Source organism: Oncorhynchus mykiss, chromosome 19 (assembly GCF_057628025.1).
Source record: "Oncorhynchus mykiss isolate SJ-2025 chromosome 19, ASM5762802v1, whole genome shotgun sequence".
Classification (NCBI taxonomy): domain Eukaryota; kingdom Metazoa; phylum Chordata; class Actinopteri; order Salmoniformes; family Salmonidae; genus Oncorhynchus; species Oncorhynchus mykiss.
The window spans coordinates 66,747,198-66,771,350 of record NC_143040.1 but is presented as its reverse complement, the minus strand read 5'-3'; the positions used below and the strand labels follow the sequence as shown (position 1 = coordinate 66,771,350).

Sequence of the window (24,153 nt, the reverse complement as noted above, 5' to 3'; positions counted from 1 at the left end):
TAGTTAACCCTGCAGTCTCACCTGCTTCCCCACTCAATTCTCAATGGGGTAGGCAGGCTGCTAAAAATACAGCTGAAATGGGAAGTTTACATACACTTAGGTTGGAGTGATTAAAACTAGTTTACATTTCAAGGCCTACCTTCAAACTCAGTGCCTCTTTGCTTGACATCATAGGAAAATCAAAAGAAATCAGCCAAGACCTCAGGAAAAAAATGGTAGACCTCCACAAGTATGGTTCATCCTTGGGAGCAATTTCCAAACACCTGAAGAAACCACGTTCATCTGTACAAACGATAGTACGCAAGTATAAACACCATGGGACCACGCAGCCGTCATACCGCTCAGGAAGGAGACGCGTTCTGTCTCCTAGAGATGAACGTACATTGGTGCGAAAAGTGCAAATCAATACCAGAACAACAGCAAAGGACACTTGTGAAGATGCTGGAGGAAACAGGTTCAAAAGTATCTATATCCACAGTAAAACAAGTCCTATATCGACATAACCTGAAAGGCCACTCAGCAAGGAAGAAGCCACTGCTCCTAAACCGCCATAAAAAACAGACTACAGTTATGTTTGAAGGTAAGAAGGGAGAGGCTTGCAAGCCGAAGAACACCATCCCAACGGTGAAGCACAGGAGTGGCAGCATCATGTTGTGGGGGTGCTTTGCTGCAGGAGGACTGATGTACTTCACAAAATAGATGGCATCATGAGGATGAAAAATTATGTGGATATATTGAAGCAACATCTCAAGACATCAGTCAGGAAGTTAAAGCTTGGTCGCAAATGGGTCTTCCAAATGGACAATGACCCCAAGCATGCTTGCAAAGTTGTGGCAAAATGGCTTAAGGACAACCAAGTCAAGGTATTGGAGTGGCCATCACAAAGCCCTTACCTCAATCCTATAGAGAATTTGTGGGCAGAACTGAAAAAGCGTGTGCGAGCATGGAGGCCTACAAACCTGACTCAGTTACAAAATCACCCCTTATTGTGGGAAGCTTGTGGAAGGCTACCCAAAACGTTTGACCCAAGGTAAACAATTTAAAGGCAATCCTACCAAATACTAATTCAGTGTATGTTAACTTCTGACCCACAGGGAATGTGATGAAATAAATAAAAGCTGAAATAAATCATTCTCTCTACTATTATTCTGACATTTCACATTCTTAAAATAAAGTGGTGATCCTAACTGACCTAAGACAGGTACATTTTACTATGATTAAATGTCAGGAATCGTGAAAAACTTAGTTTAAATATATTTGGCAAAGGTGTACATAAACTTCTGACTTCAACAGTTGCTCCGTAGTTTTAAAACAACAATGTTATTTTTCTGCCAAGCGTCTATTGTCAACCAAAAAGCAACATAGGGTACATCGTCTATTTCTCTCTTGTTTTTAACCTGTAGCTCTATGTTTGATAGTGGAGGGACGAAAGGGAAGGGAAGCGACAGGAGACACAGAGAGCAGGGAGAAGAGACAGAGGGAGCGGGGGAAAGGAGACACAGAGAGCGGGGGAGAGGAGACACAGAGAGCGGGGGACAGGAGACACAGAGAGCAGGGGGAGAGGAGACACAGAGAGCGGGGGAAAGGAGACACAGAGAGCGGGGGAGAGGAGACACAGAGAGCGGGGGAAAGGAGACACAGAGAGCGGGGGACAGGAGACACAGAGAGCGGGGGACAGGAGACACAGAGAGCAGGGAGAAGAGACAGAGGGAGCGGGGGAAAGGAGACAATGTTAGCAGAGGGGACAGTCGGATGTACTGTTAGCAGAGGGGACAGTCGTATGCACTGTTAGCAGAGCGGACAGTCGTATGCACTGTTAGCAGAGGGGACAGTCGTACGTACTGTTAGCAGAGGGGACAGTCTTTCGTACTGTTAGCAGAAAGGACAGTCGTATGCACTGTTAGCAGAGGGGACAGTTGCATGTAATGTTAGCAGAGGGGACAGTCAGATGTAATGTTAGCAGAGGGGACAGTCGTATGCACTGTTAGCAGAGGGGACAGTCGTATGCAATGTTAGCAGAGGTTACAGTCGTACGTACTGTTAGCAGAGGGGACAGTCAGATGTAATGTTAGCAGAGGGGACAGTCGTATGCACTGTTAGCAGAGGGGACAGTCGTATGTAATGTTAGCAGAGGGGACAGTCGTATGCACTGTTAGCAGAGGGGACAGTCGGATGTAATGTTAGCAGAGGGGACAGTCGTACAAACTGTTAGCAGAGGGGACAGTCGGATGTAATGTTAGCAGAGGGGACAGTTGTATGTAATGTTAGCAGAGGGGACAGTCGTATGCACTGTTAGCAGAGGGGACAGTCGGATGTAATGTTAGCAGAGGGGACAGTCGTATGCACTGTTAGCAGAGGGGACAGTCGGATGTAATGTCAGCAGAGGGGACAGTCGTATGTACTGTTAGCAGAGGGGACAGTCGTATGCACTGTTAGCAGAGGGGACAGTCGTATGTACGGTTAGCAGAGGGGACAGTCGTGTGTGTGTGTGTGTGTGTGTGTGTGTGTGTGTGTGTGTGTGTGTGTGTGTGTGTGTGTGTGTGTGTGTGTGTGTGTGTGTGTGTGTGTGTGTGTGTGTGTGTGTGTGTGTGTGTATTGATGTACCTGTGTCCATGCTGGTGGATGTAACCTAAAACTCAGCGAAGTTAACAACTGAGGTATAAGAAGACAAGCTCCTAAATAAAGCCCAGGAGCGGAGGGGTTGTGAAAGTCCCACCGGGTCTCCGAGCTGGACTGAGTAAACACACAGGAATAAATTACTTCTCTAAACTCAAACTCTAGATTGGAGCCTAGGGAACAGCGTTGATAAAACAGCTGTGCGGATGTGGCGAGCATTCCATAACGGCGAGTTTGTGAATATGAATGGGGAGATATGATAGTGGTTGTCAGACAGCATGGTCAATTAAGGAATATTTCGTTGGTCGATAAAGATTTGCTGGAAAAATCTTTAAAACATTACTTTGTTAGAGTCCTCCTTTCTGTTATTTATTGCTGTAATTTCTGAATCAACTTCTCTTCAATGAACTCCCATTTATTCATGTTTGTCTATCCATGTCTTTCTCCTTTCTATCGTTTAATATTTCTCCTCAACGCCCCTTTCTACTTCTCTCTCTCCAGCTGCCCATTGACTTCCAGGAGCGGGTGAGCTCCCACATGGAGAAGCAAGGCCGGGGCGTCACCATGGCGCTGTGCCACTCGCCCTACTCCGACGCTGTGCCCACCGCAGTCATCGCCAAGGTGCTAGAGAAGCCGGAGCCGGGCAGCAGCTGCCCCAACACCAGTTCGCCCAGCCCCCAGCCATTGGAGGATGAGGGCCATGACCATAACTTTGTGCCCACTAGCGCGGGCGGCGGCACCGAAAGCCTCCGGCGCCGTACAGCTTACCGCACATCGGACCTGTACTGCAGCGACACAGCCCTCTACTGCCCCGAGCGCTGGCAGGAGCGCAGACAGAGCGTGGATGTCCATGCCCGCCCCATGGGTCTCCTCCTCCAGTCCCAGAACTCCACAGACTCCAACCCCGAGGAGGAAGCCTTCCAATCGGGTAACTTTTCCCATCACGGGGCCCACTCCTTCCATGGAGAGTTTGCCGCGGGCTCCTTGAGGGCCTCTAGCTCCTACTCCAGCTTCAGCCAGGCATCGGAAGACGAGAAGGGCGGGGAAGGCTGCGGCGGTGGCCCCAGTAGCACCATGTCCTCCTCCCACCATGGGCTCTACATGGACTGGCGGGATGGAGGTTACGGCGAGCGAAAGAGCACTTCATCCTATGAGAAGGACAGCCCTCCTGGCCACAGCGTCTTCCCCAAATCCCACAGCTTCCAGCACATGGCAATGCCACCTTCCCCCAGCCCTGCAAAAGGCGGCAGTGGCTCTTCACCGGCATACGTATGCACAGCATCCTGCGGCTACAGTGAGCCCTACCACTCGCCGCTCATCGCATCGTCACACAGTGTGGGCTCAGCCCAGGGAGGAGGACCCCGGGGTGTGGAGCGCTCCGATAGTCAGGCCAGCATGGTCAGCATGGGTGTCCCCACCGAGGAGGAACTGACTGGACGCTGGAGGCAGCTGAGCGTAGAGGACATCAACTCGTACTCCTTCAACCGCAACCCTGGCCGTGTGTCTCCCTACAGCTTCTCCGAGCAGCACTTTGCCATGGGCCCGGCCAAGATTAAACTGGGGCCTCTCTACAGCAGCTTCCATGAGGGGGACGACAACGTCTTCCTCCACAGCCATGTGCTGGACCAGTGCTTGGCTGCTGCCGCCAGTGGTGGCCTCTCACCCAGCCCCAGTCCCAGTCCCAAACACCCCAGCCTGGGCCTGCGGGGCAAGCCGGACAATCCCCCGCCCCTGTACAGAGCCAAGGTAGACAGCCAGGACTCAGAGTGCAGCCTGCAGTTCCTCTCAGGGAGCCTTAAGGATAAGGAGAGCGGGGCTGCTGGAGCGTCAGGGGGGAGCATGAACAAGGAATACGTGGACGTGAGCCCCAACAGCTCAGCTGAGTCCTTACACCACCAAAGCTCTCTGGAAGCCTCCAGTCTGCAGCACTGCCAGAGGGAGAGAATGAGGCCCAGTCCTAGCCCGGCACTTCCCAAAAAGAGTTCTCAACAATACCAAAAATTTGGAAGCACAGGAACAGGACTGAGCAGGAAGGACAGTCTGACCAAGGCCCAGCTGTACGGCACCCTCCTGAATTGAACCGCTCGGTAACACTTTACTTGGACCTGACAGGTATAATGCATTATGATGCGGTTATAATGCATTGTAAGACTTGTCATAAGCACGTATGACCCCGCTTAGAAATTCTTAATATTATCTCAATGACTAGATGATAGCAATTTTGAAAATGTGTTTCATAAAAGGACATAACAAACTGTAAACCTTGTAATAAGACATGAAAGCTCATACGTGCTTACAACAAGTAATGAAGCATTATACCTGCTGGATTCAAGTAGTGTAACCAACAGCTTCTACTCTTATGCATGATGATTGTGTAGGTCTCCATGTTTCCGGTGGCAAACACACAGTTGGTGTGGATGTGAGATGTTCTTGTAATCCGGCGAAGGCACGTTTCAAGCTGTATGAGAAGCTATACAGCTGTTGTTGTTGTTTTGGCTGTTTGTTTATGTCATGATACGGTGTAGTTATCAGAGATAACAGCCACTAGATTTCCGTACCGTTTCTTACAGTATATCATCCCTTAGTCTCTCAGACAGCCATTCAGCAAGCTCAGAGCTATTTTGTGGAAGGCTCATAAGTCAAATTATCCCTTAACCTTAACAATGACAGCATTGAGGCAGTAACTACTGTACATGCACTATTAGCATTTGAAGTATGTCAGTAAAACATGCCATTTAGTACCAAGCACATTGGTATCCTTTAGTACCAAGCATAACGCGTCCCATTCATTTGGGCAACAGACTGACTATTAGAACTTCATTAGCATGGCATAACACCAACTAAAGGCTATCCATTATGTATAGGACGTCCTGCTTCCAAGGCCTCATTTTCTCATCGACAAACTGCATGTTAATTATGCATATATGAATGGACTGGTTCTTCTAGGCAGAAAGTCATGGATATCTCCTGAACATTAGAGAGGCACTACAGAAATAAATGTTTTTTTTCTCTCACTCAATTAGCATATTGATACTTAGGAGGAACACGTCTGAAAAATACATTCGGTGTGTATTGGAATTAGAGAAATCAAAGACAGATTTAAAATACATATACTGTCGGTAACACAATATCAAAGACATTGTAAATACAACAACTGTAAAGTTGGTGGCGCAGTTTGGGGTATTTTCCTGCCGATAATACTAACAATATAAAGGAATATATTTACAATATGATTGGCAGGAATGTACCCCCACAGAGCAGACATTGACAAGAGATAAATGATTTAAAAAGTTGCACAGCAGGTTGTCCAATATTCCATGTATCCAGGCTAGTGTTACTCTGTATGAATATTACATGTAGGAATTTGGCCCAAAGCACCCAACGTTTTAATGCCAAAATTGGAAAAAAAGCATGAATTAAAATGCTGTTGCTTGAATTTATGAATACCCAACAACTAGTAAGTACATTTTGCCTTAATTCTGTTCAGTAGCTAGTCTACTCCTTTACTACAAGTCTGACAGTGGTATTTGTGTGTGTGTATCTACAGTATATCACAAAAGTGAGTACACCCCTCACTTTTGCTGCCAGCGGTTTAGACATTAATGGCTGTGTGTTGAGTTATTTTGAGGGGACAGCAAATTTACACTGTTATACAAGCTGTACACTCACTACTTTACATTGTAGCAAAGTGCCATTTCTTCAGTGTTGTCACATGAGAAGATATACTCAAATATTTACAAAAATGTGAGGGGTGCACTCACTTTTATGATATACTGTATATATATATATATATATATATATATATATATATATATATATATATATATATATAGGTATGTGTGTGTGTGTGTGTGTTTGTGTGTGTATGTATGTATATACATGTATACAGTGCCTATAGAAAGTCTACAACCCCACTTGGATTTCATCACATTTTATTGTCTTACAAAGTGGCATTAAAAATGATTTAATTGTATTTATTTGGTCAACAATCCACACAAAATACTCTCATCTCAAAAGTGTTTTTTGTTGTTGTTGATTAATGGGGGAGGAAACAAACCACTAATATACCCCCCCCCCCCACCCCCCACCCACCCACCCAATACGTGATAGAAATACCTTTGGGAGTGATTACAGTGAGTCTTCTTGGGTTAGTCTCATAAGAGCATTGCATACCTGGATTGTGCAATATTTGCACATTTTTCTTTTCAAAATCCTTCAAGCTCTGTTATGGTGTTGGGTATCATTGCTAAGCAACCATTTTCAAGTCTTGCCATAGACTGTATTCCTTCGCTGTGTTTTTTTTTGTTGTTGCAATATTACTTTAGTGCCTTGTTGCGTATATATGCAGGTATTGGTACATTTTTATTCTGTATATTTGTATTCTTCTTTTTACTCTTTCATTTAGAGTTGAATTCGGAAGTTTACATAAACTTAGGTAGGAGTCATTAAAACTCGTTTTTCAACCACTCCACAAATCTCTTGTTAACAAACTATAGTTTTGGCAAGTCGGTTAGGACATCTACTTTGTGCATGACACAAGTGATTTTTCCAACAATTGTTTACAGACAGATTATTTCACTTATAATTCACTGTATCACAATTCCAGTGGGTCAGAAGTTGACTGTGCCTATAAACAGCTTGGAAAATTCCAGAAAATGATGTCATGGCTTTAGAAGCTTCTGATAGGCTAATTGACATAATTTGAGTCAATTGGAGGTGAACCTGTGGATGTATTTCAAGGCCTACCTTCAAACTCAGTGCCACTTTGCTTGACATCATGGGAAAATCCAAAGAAATCAGCCAAGACCTCATAAAACAATTGTAGACCTCCACAAGTCTGTTTCATCCTTGGGAGCAATTTCCAAACACCTGAAGGTACCACATCTGTACAAACAATAGTACGCAAGTATAAACACCATGGGACCACGCAGCTGTCATTCCGCTCAGGAAGGAGACGCATTCTGTCTCCTAGAGATGAAGGTACAAAAAGTGGTGCGAGAAGTGCAAATCAATCCCAGAACAACAGCAAATGACCTTGTGAAGATGCTGGAGGAAACGGGCACAAAAGTATCTATATCCACAGGAAAACGAGTCCTATATCGACATAACTTGAAAGGCCGCTCAGCAAGGAAAAAGCAACTGCTCCAAAACCGCCATAAACTAGCCAGACTACGGTTTGCAACTGCACATGGGGACAAAGATCGTACTTTTTGGAGAAATGTCCTCTGGTCTGATGAAACAAAAATAGAACTGTTTGGCCATAATGACCATTGATATGTTTGGAGGAAAAAGGGGGAGGCTTGCAAGCCGAAGAACACCATCCCAACCATGAAGCACAGGGATGGCAGCATCATGTTGTGGGGGTGCTTTGCTGCAGGAGGGACTGGTGCACTTGACAAAATAGATGGCATCATGAGGATGAAAAATTATGTGGATACTTTGAAGAAACATCTCAAGACATCAGTCAGGAAGTTAAAGCATGGTCACAAATGTGTCTTCCAAATGGAAAATGACCCCCAAGCATACTTCCAAAGTTGTGGCAAAATGGCTTAAGGACAACAAAGTCAAGGTACTGGAGTGGCCATCACAAAGCTCTGACCTCAATCCTATAGACAATCTGTGGGCAGAACTGAAAAAGCGTGTGCGAGCAAGGAGGCCTACAAATCTGACTCAGTTACAAGAGCTCTGTCAGGAGGAATGGGCCAAAATTCACCCAACTTATTGTGGGAAGCTTGTGGAAGGCTATCCAAAACGTTTGACCCAAGTAAAACAATTTAAAGGCAATGCTACCAAATACTAATTGAGTCTTTGTAAACTTCTGACCCACTGGGAATGTGATGAAAGAAACAAAAGCTGAAATAAATAATTCCCTCTCCTATTACTCTGCCATTTCACATTCTTAAAATAAAGTGGTTATCCTAACTGACCAAAGACAGGGAATTTTTACTAGGATTAAATGTCAGGAATTGTGAAAAAAATGAGTTTAAAGTATTTAAAGTAGTAAATACTAAAGTAGTAAATAAATGAGTTTAAAGTAGTATGAGTATTTGGCTAAGGTGTATGTAAACTTCTGACTTCAACTGTAGGTCATTATTGTGGAGTCACTCCATTGTTGTCGTCACTTCCATCACAACCATTGACCTCTGTAGCTGTTATAAAATCACCAATGGCCTCATGGTAACATCCCTAAGCAGTGTCCTTCCTGTCCTGCAGCTCAGTTCAAAATGACGAATGCATCGTTGATGTGTCTGAGTGGTGTAATACATCATCCATAGCATAATTACTAACTTGACCATGCTTAAAGATATATTCAATGTCTGATTTGTTATTGCTACCCATCTACCAATCACTGTGCTTTTTATGAGGCTTTTAAAAAGCTCCTTGGTCTTAGTAGTTGAATCTGTGCTTGAAATTCCATACATGACTGAGGGACCTTACAGATGTTATATGGGGGACAGAGGAAGGGGTTGTCATTTAAAAATCACGTCAACCCCTATTATCTCACACAGAGTGAGTCCATACAACTTATGATTTGTTAAGCCACATTTTATTTCTGAAATAATTAAGGCTTGCCTAAACAAAGGGGTTGAATACTTATGCAATTACTATATTTTAGTTCAGTTATTGCATATTATTATTGGTAAAAAAATAATGTAGAATTAAATGTTAACTTTGACATTTTGGAGTATTTTGTGTAGCTCAATTACAAAACATTACAATTAAATCTATTTCAATCGCACTTTGTGACGCAACAAAATGTGAAAAAAGTTCAAGGGGGTGTACACTTTCTTTAGGCCCTGTATGTTGTTAATAATATTTCAAACAGACCATTAATATACCAGACAGATTTTCTACTCTACAATCTTGAACATTGTCGGCAGCAGCCACATTGATCTCTAACCAAAACAAAGCACTTCTTGCTCTGACAAGTCCTCTCACTGTGGCGATTTATTTTGGGAATTAACTTCCCCCAAAACTTTATGACCGAGATACATTGTTCATGCCCTGGTCTCAGGATACCATCTGGGGGACGTGAACACCTCCAAAATACTGCTGAAGCCAGGGACAGAGAGGGCAAAGAGGCGATGCTTCCCCTCTGTGCACTGGCGTCACTGTAGCTCTTCCACCAGGCGTCCATTTTGGTTCTTTGTGTCCATTTTTGCAGAGGTGACATTGTGAACAGACCTGATGATTTCCCTAAAGAGCAACAGTACTTCAATCTTAACTGCTGTACAGAAGGGTACGAGATTCTGACCCCGATAGACAGAGTATTTTTGTTGTGGATGTAACATAAGAAAATATAAATATATGTCATCATTACTATTGATATTTTTATCCTGGTTAAGTTGATGCTCTTTACTTTGACCCCTGAATAAATATCCACCTGTCCTGTTCTACCTCAAACTCCGTACGACAAATTACTTTTCAAGGAACAACAGGGCAGCTGGTTGTTTGATGCATGTTTCTATATTTTTGTTGTATGTTCATTTACCTAATAAAGAGGAGTATTGGACTGACACGTTGTGATCACCTATCATAATTATACACTGAGTGTACACAACATTAAGAACACCTTCCAACTATTGAGTTGCACCCCCCCCCCCTTTGCCCTCAAAAAACATCTAGTAATTATATTTACTTTTGATACGTCAGTATATTTTAAACCAAATACTTTTAGACTTTTACTCAGTAGAATTTTACAGGGTGACTTTTGCTTTTACTTGAATCATTTTCTATTAAGGTATTTTTACTTTTACTCAAATATGATAATTGTGTACTTTTTCCACCGCTGCCTTCTACCATACCCCCTTCCACTACCCTTCCACTACAATACCCCCTTCCACCACCATACCCCCTTCCACCACCATACCCCCTTCCACCACCATACCCCCTTCCACCACCATACCCCCTTCCACTACCCTTCCACTACAATACCCCCTTCCACCACCATACCCCCTTCCACCACCATACCCCCTTCCACCACCATACCCCCTTCCACCACCATACCCCCTTCCACCACCATACCCCCTTCAAAGGCACATACATTTTCTGTCTTGCACACTCACCCTCTGAATGGCACATATACACAATCCATATCTCAATTGTCTCAAGGCTTAAAAATCCATCTTTAACCTGTCTCCTCCCCTTCATCTACACTGATTGAAGTGGATTTAACAAGTGACATCAATCACCAGTAATACACCTGCAGATGTAATCAATGCCACCTGGTACACAGAATCTCTGGCCTTTGGGAACATTTCTTCAGATTGACAAATTGGACTGTGACAGGCATTGACATTCCTTTGATACGTGTCTCTTTAATATTCTACCTGTAGCCGGGCGGGTAGGAGCGTTGGCCCAGTAACCGAAAGGTTGCTGGATTGAATCCCAGAGGTGACAAGGTAAAAATCTGTCGTTCTGCCCCTGAACAAGGCAGTTAACCCACTGTTCCCCAGGCGCCGAAGACATGGATGTCGGTTAAGGCAGCCCCCCGCACCTCTCTGATTCAGAGCCTGGGTTAAATGTGGAAGACACATTTCAGTTGAATGCATTCAGTTGAATACATTCAGTTGTACAACTGACTAGGTATCCCCCCTTTCTTTCTCATACAAAGCTTTTTTGTTGTGTTGGAGCCAGGCGCTTTACTGGCAGGGGGGACATGACCCCAATATTAGAAACTGGCTAATTTGACTCCCTCCCCCCTAAGTAAAATCGCCACTGTAAGTGCCAGGCAACTACTGGCTTTGCACCGCATTGACTCAGCACCAAATTTTCAGTTGCGCTCGGTCACCCAGAGCTAGTTTGTGATAAAGGGAAAAAGAGCTGAGCACGGCTTGTAAGGAGAACAAAGAAACAAGCAATTTCTCCTCTCTTTCCCATTTCATCGGTCTGCAATGTTTTTGCTTTGGTCTGCAGTTAGTTTAGCAGCTCACTACATGCTCTCTTTCTTTCTTTTTGTGGTGTTTGCTGAGGAGAAGTAGCTAGCTATATTCACAAGATTTCCAATGTATAAATGTTTTTAAAGTTTATAACATGTAACCATTTCATAAATGTATTCCTATGTTGTTGTGTAACTAGCGAACTATAGGTGATATTGTGTAAAAATAGTTTTATACAGTGATGCAATGCTAGGTTGTCTATTTTAGCGAGGCTAACATTAGCTAGCTAGCTAAGCTAGCACCAAACCTAGCACAGTATCTGGATCTTCCTGTTTTCTACTTCACTTTCCGATGAGCTGCACTCAGTGAGTCAGTGGTCACCCTTAGTGAAAAAGTAGCTAGTGCCCTTAATGTAGGTACCAATGCCAAAGAGGAGAAAAGACAGAAGATCTAGCTGGTCTGTCATAATATAATAGAGACAGTAGATCAAACTTGTAAAATAATAAAGACAGATGTAGCTGGTCTGTAGTAATATAATAGAGACAGTAGAACTAGCTGGTCTGGCATAATATAATTGACAGGACATAAGATTTCTTTAGGGGGAATGCCGAGGACTAAGTAAATGAGTAAATGTCTACATAGCTAGCTAGCTTGCTATGTTCACATCAGGGCCTGAAACTCCCAGCGACGATTGAACATCCACTAAGAAAAGTCAGCAAAAACTTAAAAGCAACATCAATGGAGAAGTCAACATACAAGTGTAAGTAAAAACTAATTCAAATAAGTTAGAAATTGTGCTACTAATGCACACGACGGTACAAACGCGTCTCGTAAAAAGTAAATATGTTTTTGTTTGGTTATCTTTTGGAAGTTGTTGAAATAAAATATTTTCCTTCTTCAGAATTTCCAGCTAGGCAGGCTAACGTTAGTTAGCTAATTAATTAATTTTCTAGCTATCATACAGTAAGCGTATATTAATATAAGTAGACATGCACTCATAATTGACTGTAGCGTATATAAAAGCACAGAGAGAGAGAGAGAGAGAGAGAGAGAGAGAGAGACAGAGAGAGAGACAGAGAGAGAGAGAAAGAGAGAGAGAGAGACAGAGAGAGAGAGAGAGAGAGAAAAAAAAAGAGAGAGAGAGAGAGAGAGAGAGAGAGAGAGAGAGAGAGAGAGAGAGAGAGAGAGAGAGAGAGAGAGCACTGCCAGGATTGCCATTTCAGTGGTTTTCCCGCCAAATTGGGCTACTTTGAAAATTACATTGTGGGTGAAAATGTATTGGTTACGGTTTGAGGATTTTTGGGCTCCTTCTAAGTTCCACTGTGGCCGGCATGGCATTTCTCTTTTATATATATTTCACTGTGACCTGCTGCTGCTGACTCAGGCAGTGAGGCCGGCTGTTGCTGAGTGAGTGGTGTGGAGGGCCGGAGAGGTGTATGTTGAGAGAGCACTGCAGCATAGTCCACTATTGGCTGACACACATGAGTGAGAGGAGACCGAGCAGCACACACTGTGAAGGCTAATTCACTTCTCATTATGCACGAGTGGACATTTGAAATGGAAGGTATGGAACTCCCCTGCATGCTTCTGTTATGGGGAAAAGTCCTCATTGAAACTGACATTAAATGTGGAGAATGATACATTTGCATCTGTTGGCCATCAAGTACATCATTTATATGCCATTGTAGGCTTCTGTAGGCCAGGGTTTCCCAAACTCGGTTATTTGGATGAGCTGTGTAGTGTTAGTGGGGGGGGACACCCTGCTGCACCATCTCCATTGGGTTGAGGTCAGGTGATTGTAGAGGCCAGGTCATCTGATGCAGCACTCCATCACTCTCCTTCTTGGTCAAATAGCCCTTACACAGCCTGGAGGTGTGTAGGGTCATTGTCCTGTTGAAAAACAAATGATAGTCCCACTAAGTGCAAACCAGATGGGATGGCGTATCACTGCAGAATGCTGTAGTGTGATTTTTTTACAGTATGATTTATTTGATTCAGTGATTGAAATTACGACCCCGTCCTCAGTAGCCTATTCCAGCAGGCTATTGGGAAAAATAAGCACTTCTTACCTCGAAATACACCAAGCTATTCATGTTGAAATAATTAGTCTGTTCATTTGAACTAAGCAATCCGCTAAATCGTTCAGGTAACATCTTTCAACCTGAGCACTGCCGATGTTGAGGTAGGCCATCATTGAAAATTTGAATTTGTTCTCAACTGACTTGTCTATTAAATAAAGTTTAAATTAGATAAAACATTAAATTAAAAGGTACAAGGAGAGGACGAACAGGTTATCAGGTGAGAATTTGGAATTTGAGTTACAGAATTTGGAATTTGAGTTACAGAATTTGGAATTTGAGTTACAGAATTTGGAATTTGAGTTACAGAATTTGAAATTTGAGTTACAGAATTTGGAATTTGAGTTACAGAATTTGGAATTTGAGTTACAGAATTTGGAATTTGAGTTACAGAATTTGGAATTTGAGTTACAGAATTTGGAATTTGAGTTACAGAATTTGGAATTTGAGTTACAGAATTTGAAATTTGAGTTACAGAATTTGGAATTTGAGTTGCAGAATTTGGAATTTGAGTTACAGAATTTGGAATTTGAGTTACAGAATTTGGAATTTGAGTTCAGAATTTGGAATTTGAGTTACAGAATTTGGAATTTGAGTTACAGAATTTGGAATTCCCAGTTTGGTAAAGTATGTTGCAGCACACAGATTAGAACTATAGGTTCAACTCCTCATCCTACAGCTGACTGTAGCCCAAGCGCTGTAACAAATGTTGTTGACTCCATTCTGATTTCATTTGACTGTCATGGAGGTTGAAGAAGTGGCTGCTCTCAACAATGACACAAAGCAGACTGAACCAAGCAGGAGAAGCTGGATACCACAGATAGGAAAACAACAAATCATCACATGATATCAAAACGTTTAGATTTCACCCAGCAAGAATGTTAGGAAAGTTTGCTTGCCAAAGTCTTTCAGGATCCAATAACTACTTTCTCCGTTTTTAGATGAGTCTATGAGTTTCACAATGAGTTGGCAAGCACATTTCCTGAACACATTTCTGTATTGGTAGAGACCATATTGGTAGAATATACAAGTTGCTGAATATAGAGAGTAATACTGACTTGCTATGTAATTGGGTCAGTGTCTGAATAAGGCAGATAGGCTTGAGCTGGATCCATACCCGCTACTGTCTGATAATAATAATAAACTCACAAAGCCAATGCTTTTAACAGTTTACCCTTTGAAATGTTAATTCAAAAACGTGTCTTTGATCCTCTGCACTGTAACGTAGCCTGACTGCATTTTACCCACCATGCAAGATTACGGCAGCCTAAACAACAGCAGTCGAGCCCTTTGGGAGTGACATACTTAAAACCCAACATTTCCATAAAAAGCCTTTGTGTTGCCACCTTTCGCGTTGCCACCTTGCGCAGTGTTGTAGGCAAGCATACAACTTTCGTATACAACGACCACACACACAGTACAACACATGACAATGAATTTAGAATAGGTTGTAAAATGGAATGAAACACTTTTATTATAGCTGTGCCAGAGGTTGATCACACCGTTCATCTACAATATGAGTGAACATCCTATGCACTAATTCCTAAGTAAGCTATTTTACAATACACATACAGTCCATTTGATTGAAGTTATGATATGAGCTAACCAATGGACAACTGACAGCAGTTTGATAAACAGGCAAGTCTTTGAATGGAAGCGAATGTCAGTGTGACTAAGTGACTAAGTGTCATGTTAACATCCCTTAGCAGTTTCTTCTTCCGGCAGCTCAGGTAGGAAGGACGGGTTGAATGTTTGCAGTATCTGGGTGTTATAATTAAATCCCCAAAGTAGAAAATCATCTATGAGAGCTCTCAGAGTCATTCCCCTTACCCTCTTCTGTGTCAATCGCTGCGAGATCCTGATCTCATCACCCCAGTCACACGTAGTCACCACAGCGGGCAGCACAGGGTGCAGAGACACTCGCAGGCCTGCTGGTGTGAGTGCAGCATATTCAGCATCCGTGTGATAGGCCTCCGCCTAAACAAATCAAATCAAATCAAATTTATTTATATAGCCCTTCGTACATCAGCTGATATCTCAAAGTGCTGTACAGAAACCCAGCCTAAAACCCCAAACAGCAAGCATTGCTGTTTAAACCCCCACACCATTAGCAACACACTAAAATCAATTAATAGACTATACACTGAGTGTACAAAACATTAAGGACACCTGCTCTTTCCATGACATAGACTGAACAGGTGAATCCAGGTGTAAGCTAGGATCCTATATTGATCTCCCTTGTTAAATCCACTTCAGTCAGTGTAGATGAAGGGGAGGAGACAGGTTAAAGAAGGATTTTTAAGACTTGGTGCAACTCAATAAGCTGGAGACTCATCTCCCTCACTAGCTTTAAGCACCAGCTGTCAGAGCAGCTCACAGATCACTGCACCTGTACATAGCCCATCTGTAAATAGCCCATCCAACTACCTCATCCCCATACTGTTATTTATTTGATTTATTTTGCTCCTTTGAACCCCAGTATCTCTACTTGCACACTCATCTTCTGCACATCTATCAATCCAGTGTTTAATTGCTAAACTGTAATTATTTTGCCGCTATGGCCTATTTATTGCCTTATTACCTCCCTTATCCTACCTCATTTTCACACACTGTATATAGACTTGTTCTATTGTATTATTGACTGTATGTTTGTTTATTCTATGTGCAACTCTGTGTTGTTGTTTGTGTCGCACTGCTTTGCTTTATCTTGGCCAGGTCGCAGTTTTAAATGAGAACTTGTTCTCAACTAGCCCACCTGGTTAAATAAAGGTGAAATAAATTAAATAAAAACTATTAGGAAAGTGTCTTTAATGTTTTGTACACTCAGTGTACATTGCAAATGGCCCAGGCTCACATTTTCCACTTTTAGTCGGACACTTGCAGTGCACAAAATAATTATAAATGTTGGCTATTCTTGCAAAACAAGTTTGCAATACTGAAGATCAAGATTGCGTTGAGGTTGTAATCCTGTGCTGCCTGCCTGAGATTCCGCCTTACGCTACTATGTAAAGCCATTAGACTAGCTTGTGAAAAAGCCCTATATAAATCCAATCAATTATTATTACTGTGGCATTGCATGCATTTCATATACAGCACAAAGTTTACTTTATTAATGATGTCTTCACATGAGAGGTTTCAAGATATAGACTTCCTATCCTATTGTGAGTAATAGGTATCTCAGTGCTGTTTTGCATATAACCCGTAGTAAACTGGGGAAATAACATGCATAAACAAATAAATGACATATTTATTATGCTTATGTGTAACGAATATCCTCTTCGTCTGAGGAAGAGTAAGAAGGATCGGACCAATATGCAGCGTGGTAAGTGTCCGTCATAATTTATTGACTGAACGCACAAAACAAAATAACAAAGGGAAACGGAAGAAACAAAACAGTCCTGTAAGGTGACATACACTAAACAGAAAACAACCACCCACAAACAAGAGTGGGAAAACAGGCTACCTAAGTATGGTTCTCAATCAGAGACAACGATTGACAGCTGCCTCTGATTGGGAACCAAACCAGGCCAAACACATAGAAATACCAAACATAGAACTAAAACATCGAATGCCCACCCCAACTCACACCCTGACCAACCTAAAATAGAAACATACAAAAGGAACTAAGGTCAGGACGTGACATTATGCTTGTTTATTGTAGCTTTTTTTTACACAAAGGATCAATGTTGAAACTACACTTTAGTGACAGCTAAACATGCTTTCTTACATCGGCATGAGAGCTAGCTATAGGCTACTCACTCATTGGACAAATATTGGCAGAAGAAAACTCAGCAGGTTCTTTCAATATTCATATCACACATATCTGAATGTCACATTCTCTCTGTGACTCATTAGCGTTATTGTTTCTGGGTAACCATGTTTGTTTATAGAGTACTGTAAATGACAGGCCAAAAGGAGCACTGCTATCAGCTATAGATCTGTGTGTGGAGCGTATGGATCTCTCACAGCCTAATCACCACTGACCTTGTGTCCCTCATACCGCCTCCTCTTGTCATTCTGTATGGCCGCTGTGCAGACAATAGGGCCATGTAGTTGTCATTGGTGTGTGCTACAAAGGAGTCTTCCTTGAGGTAAATGCCGGGGCACATGTACAGCTCCTGGATTCATTCAACTGAATGCTAGAAGGTCAGAGAACATTCAACTGAATGGTAGAAGGTCAGAGAACATTCAACTGAATGGTAGAAGGTCAGAGAACATTCAACTGGCTTGGCATTCATACTCAATAATACTGTATTTTCTGCCACAAAAAAAGTGTAATTGACTTAAATAGTCAATTTGGTCTAACACTTACATACAATACAGGGAGAGGAATAATTGTGTATTATGGAAGACAAAACAAGTGAGAGCTTTAAGATAGATACTGTACATACATACTGTACATTCCATTATTACTAGTTATTTCTTTGCTCCTTAATTTAAAAAATATATAATTCACCTTTATTTAACCAGGTAAGCTAGTTGGTAAGCTAACTGGGACCTGGCCAAGATAAAGCAAATCAGTGCGACACAATCAACAACACAGAGTTACACATGGAATAAACAAGCGTACAGTCAATAATACAATAGAAAAAAAAGAAAGTCTATATACAGTGTGTGCAAATGGCATGAGGAGGTAAGGCAATACATAGGCCATAGTAGCGAAGTAATTACAATTTAGCAAATTAACTCTGGAGTGATAGATGAGCAGATGGTGATGTGCAAGAAGAAATACTGGTGTGCAAAAGAGCAGAAAAGTAAATAAAAACAATATGGGGATGAGGTAGGTAGATTCGGTGGGCTATTTACAGATGGGCTACATACAGCTGCAGCGATCGGTTAGCTGCTCAGATAGCTGATGTTTAAAATTAGTGAGGGAAATATAAGACTCCAGCTTCAGAAATGTTTGCAATTCGTTCCAGTCATTGGCAGCAGAGAACTAGAAGGAAAGGCGGCCAAAGCAGGTGTTGGCTTTGGGGATGACCAGTGAGATATACCTGTTGGAGCGCGTGCTACGAGTGGGTGTGGTTATCGTGACCAGTGAGCTGAGATAAGGCGGAGCTTTACCTAGCAAATACTTATAGATGACCTGAAGCCAGTGGGTCTGGCGAGGTCCAGCCGACTAGAGCATACAGGTCGCAGTGGCAGGTGGTATAAGGGGCTTTGGTGATAAAACGGATGGCACTGTCATAGACTGCATCCAGTTTGCCGAGTAGGGTATATGACATCGCCAAAGTCGGGGATCGGTAGGATAGTCAGTTTTACAAGGGTGTGTTTGGAGGCTTTGTTGTGAAATAGGAAGCCAATTCTAGATTTAATTTTGGATTGGAGATGTTTAATATGAGTCTGTAAGGAGAGTTTACAGTCTAGTCAGACACCTAGGTATTTGTAGTTGTCCACATATATAAGTCAGAACTGTCCAGAGTAGTGATGCTAGTCAGGCAGGCGGGTGCGGGCAGCGAACGGTTGAAAAGCATGCATTTGGTTTTACTTGTTGTGACTAGGGTGGGCATATGTTCCTTTTTCTATGTTTTTGTATTTCTTTGTTTTTGGCCGGGTATGGTTCTCAATCAGGGACAGCTGTCTATCGTTGTCTCTGATTGAGAACCATACTTAGGTAGCTCTTGCCCACATGGGTTTTGTGGGTAGTTGCTTTCTGTTTTGTGTTTTGCACCTGACGGAGCTGTTGCGGTTGTTCTTTTTGTTATTTTGTATTTAGTGTTCAGTTCTATTTAATAAATGACGAACACGTACCACGCTGCGCTTTGGTCCTCACCTTCTTCCACCAACGGCCGTTACATTACGAGTGTTTGAGAGCAGTTGGAGGCCACGGAAGGAGTGTTGTATGGCATGGAAGCTCGTTTGGAGGTTAGTTAACACAGTGTCCAAAGAAGGGCCAGATGTATACAGAATGGTGTCATCTGCGTAGAGGTGGATCAGGGAATCACCAGCAGCAACAGCAACATCGTTGATATATACAGAGAAAAGAGTCGTCCCGAGAATTGAACCCTGTGGCAGGCCACTCGATTTCGTCTCTGCGTTATATTGGCATCGAACATGTCACCCTCCCTAGGAGAGTGGGTGACCTTGATAATTTATTGTTAAAACGAGAGGCTGCCTGGATCTTTAATTTAAAGACCCTTGCTCCCTTCGGTCTCAATGTAGACTTTGATCTGAAGCCATTCTTGTGATTATTGTGACTCTGCCATTGTAATTGTTTGTAAGCTTTTGTAGTCAAATTAATTTATGTTCGTATGCTATCCATTTGTTGTTTGTATGCTGTTCTTTGTATGCCATTTTAATATTTGATAATTAACCAATGATATTAGGCCACTCTTGGCCATGATTACAGACACCTGTGTCTTTTGACACTACATAAACGAGTCATCCCGCAGTGTTTGTGATTACACCCTGATGAAGACAGCTTGGCTGTCGAAATGTTGGTAATTAGAGTGTGCGGCTCTCTTTAATTTTCAAACCTCCATAGAGACTGCCAGAGGTCTGGACAACAGGCCCTCCAATTTGACACACTGAACTCTGTCTGAGAAGTAGTTGGTGAGCCAGGCCAGGCACTCATTTGACAAACCAAGGCTGTTGAGTCTGCCGATAAGAATATTGACAGAGTCGAAAGCCTTGGCCAGGTCGATGAAGACGGCTGCAAAGTACTGTCTTTTATCGATGGCAGTTATAATATTATTTAGTACCTTGAGCGTGGCTGAGGTGGACCTATGACCAGCTCAAAAACTGGATTGCATAGTGGAGAAGGTAGGGTGGGATTCAAAATGGTCAGTGATTTGTTTATTAACTTGTCTTTCAAAGACTTTAGAAAGGCAGAGCAGGATGGATATAGGTCTGTAACAGTTTGGGTCTAGAGTGTCTCCCCCTTTGAAGAGGGGGATGACCGTGGGAGCTTTCCAATCTTTAGGGATCTCGGACGATACGAAAGAGAGGTTGAACAGACTGGTAATAGGGGTTGCAACAATGGTGGTGGATGATTTTAGAAAGAGAGGGTCCAGATTGTCTAGCCCAGCTGATTTGTACAGGTCCAGGTTTTGCAGCTCTTTCAGAACATCTGCTATCTGGATTTAGGTGAAGGAGAAGCTGGGAGGCTTGGGCAAGTAGCTGCGGGGGAGTGCGTAGCTGTTGGCCGGGGTTGGGGTAGCCAGGAGGAAAGCATGACCAGCCGTAGAGAAAAGCTTATTGAAATTCTCGATTATTGTGGATTTATCGGTGTTGACAGTATTACCTAGCCTCAGTGCAGTGGGCAGCTGGGAGGAGGTGCTCTTATTCTCCATGGACTTTACAGTGTCCCAGTTAGAGCTACAGGATGCAAATTTCTGTTAGAAAAAGCTAGCCTTTGCATTCCTGACTGACTGCATGTATTGGTTCCTGACTTCCCTGAAAGTTGCATATCGCGGGGACTATTCGATGCTAGTGCAGTCCGCCACAGGATGTTTTTGTGCTGGTCAAGTGCAGTCATGTCTGGAGTGAACCAAGGTCTATGTCTGTTCTTAGTTTTAAAAAAAATTGAAAGACAGTACATGCTTATTTAAGATGGTGAGGAAATTACTTTTAATGAAAGACCAGGCATCCTCGACTGACGGGATGAAGTCAATATCCTTCCAGGACACCTGGGCCAGGTCGATTAGAAAGGCCTGTTCACAGAAGTGTTTTTGGGAGCGTTTGGCATTGTTGGGGGGTGTTCGTTTGACAGCGGACCCATAGCGGATGCAGGCAATGAGGAACTCTGAAGATAGATGGGGGGCAATCAATTCACATATGGTGTTCAGGGCACAGCTGGGAGCTGAGGGGGTCTATAACAGGCGGCAACAGTGAGAGACTTATTTCTGGAGAGATTAATTATTTAAATTAGTAGCTCGAACTGTTTGGGCATAGACCTGGAAAGTATGACAGAACTTTGCAGGCTATCTCTGGAGTAGATTACAACTCCTCCCCCTTTGGCAGTTGTATCTTGACGGAAAATGTTGTAGTTGGGTATGGAAATCGCAGAATTTTTGGTGGCCTTCCTAAGCCAGGATTCAGACACAGCAAGGACATCAGGGTTGGCAGAGTGTGCTAAAGCAGTGAGTAAAATAAACTTAGGGAGGAGGCTTCTAATGTTAACATGCATGAAACCAAGGCTTTTTTCGGTTTCAGAAGTCAACAAATGAGAGTGCCTGGGGACACGCAGGTCGTGGGTTAACCTCTACATCACCCGAGGAACAGAGGAGGAGTAGGATGAGGGTACGGCTAAAGGAAATCAAAACTGGTTATCTAGTGCGTTGGGGACAGAGAATAAAAGGAGCAGATTTCTGGGAGTGGTAGAATAGATTCAGGGCATGGGTATGGTGGGGTGCGGGTACAGTGGAGGTAAACCCAGGCACCGAGTGATGATAAGAGAGGTTGCATCTCTGGACGGGCTAGTTATGCTGGGTGAGGTCACTGCATGTGTGGGAGGTGGGACAAAGGAGGTATCTGAGGCATGTTGAGTGGGACTAGGGGCTCCGCAATAAACTAAGACAATAATAACTATCCTAAACAACAGTGTACAAGGCATTTGACATTTGAGAGAGACATAAAGTGAGGCATAAAGCAATCACAGGTGTTGATTGGGAGAGCTAGCTAAGACAACAACGGGTAAGACAACAACAGCTAATCAGCTAAGACAACAACAACAGGTAAAATGGTGATGAATGGGTAGAGAGGATCGGTTAACTACAGTATGTTTGCACGGACAACATGGCTGAGGTGAAACAAGCTATGTCATGTCCAATTACGAGACAGCCTACAGGGAGGAGGTGAGGGCCCTCGGAGTGTGGTGTCAGGAAAATAACCTCACACTCAACGTCAACAAAACTAAGGAGATGATTGTGGACTTCAGGAAACAGCAGAGGGAACACCCCCCTATCCACATCGATGGAACAGTAGTGGAGAGGGTAGTAAGTTTTAAGTTCCTCGGCGTACACATCACAGACAAACTGAATTGGTCCACCCACACAGACAGCATCGTGAAGAAGGCGCAGCAGCGCCTCTTCAACCTCAGGAGGCTGAAGAAATTCGGCTTGTCACCAAAAACACTCACAAACTTCTACAGATGCACAATCGAGAGCATCCTGTCGGCCTGGTACGGCAACTGCTCCGCCCACAACCGTAAGGCTCTCCAGAGGGTAGTGAAGTCTGCACAACGCATCACCGGGGGCAAACTACCTGCCCTCCAGGACACCTACACCACCCGATGTCACAGGAAGGCCATAAAGATCATCAAGGACAACAACCACCCGAGCCACTGCCTGTTCACCCCGCTATCATCCAGAAGGCGAGGTCAGTACAGGTGCATCAAAGCTGGGACCGAGAGACTGAAAAACAGCTTCTATCTCAAGGCCATCAGACTGTTAAACAGCCACCACTAACATTGAGTGGCTGCTGCCAACACACTGACACTGACTCAACTCCAGCCACTTTAATAATGGGAATTGATGGGAAATGATGTAAAATATATCACTAGCCACTTTAAACAATGCTACCTAATATAATGTTTACATACCCTACATTATTCATCTCATATGTATATGTATATACTGTACTCTATATAATCTACTGCATCTTTATGTAATACATGTATCACTAGCCACTTTAACTATGCCACTTTGTTTACATACTCATCTCATATGTATATACTGCACTCAATACCATCTACTGTATCTTGCCTATGCCGCTCTGTACCATCACTCATTCATATATCTTTATGTACATATTCTTTATCCCCTTACACTTGTGTCTATAAGGTAGTAGTTTTGGAATTGTTAGCTAGATTACTTGTTGGTTATTACTGCATTGTCGGAACTAGAAGCACAAGCATTTCGCTGCACTCGCATTAACATCTGCTAACCATGTGTATGTGACAAATAAAATGTGATTTGATTTGAAGAACTGGGAAGGTACTAACTGATAGAACTGGGGAAGTACTAACTGAAATTGTCCAATAAGAAACGCTAATTTACATCCGTTGCAAAACATTTTGGTACAGTATGCCCTACTGAACATGTCCGTGGTCTTACATACATGGTAGATCTGTTTGGAGACCTTAGCAATAGTTTGGAAGTCCCATGCGATGAGCGTGCGCTCCGCAGAGTCCTGGCTGACTGAGTCGCTGCTGGTCACAAACTCCCTGCTCCCGGTCAGGAATAGGATGGCCAAAGTTTGCAGGATTCCTGCTCTGTACACCCTCTGAGAAGAGAATATAGGGCATAAATAGAATAAATAAAACATGCTGGTGAAGCTTGGCTCCTCTAGCAGATATGACAATTCCATATTATCTGCAACCTGCATTGACACCTTATCTCGCAGAACAAATTGCTGTTGCTTTAAAATGTACTAGCGGCTAGACACTTGGGAACGTGCCCGTTTGAACCAAAAAGGGGTACAGTGCACCATAGAGTAGATCAGCAGGCCTTGACAATGTTGTTAGCCCTATGAATTACTCTCTCTGTCTTGGTGACTGAAGAGCCACAGAGAGATCAGACCTGGGTTGAAATATCTTTCAGATTGATTGTCTGATAGAGCCTGCTTCTAGTGCCAGATGG

The 24,153-nt window shown here is 43.1% G+C and overlaps 1 protein-coding gene and 1 pseudogene across 1 annotated transcript in view; one reads left to right on the top strand and one right to left on the bottom strand.

Moving 5' to 3' along the window:
* The window catches only part of LOC110498179 (brain-enriched guanylate kinase-associated protein-like), a 45,641-nt gene extending 39,579 nt beyond the window's left edge, over positions 1 to 6,062 (top strand). The window contains exon 6 of the mRNA XM_036955168.2: positions 3,118 to 6,062. Within this exon, the coding sequence (XP_036811063.1) occupies positions 3,118 to 4,695 (1,578 nt within the window). The 3' untranslated portion in view covers positions 4,696 to 6,062. The remainder of the gene's footprint in view (positions 1 to 3,117) is intronic.
* Positions 6,063 to 17,503: 11,441 nt separating this feature from the next.
* LOC110498394 (WD repeat-containing protein 25-like) overlaps positions 17,504 to 24,153 on the bottom strand; it is a 32,063-nt pseudogene continuing 25,413 nt past the window's right edge.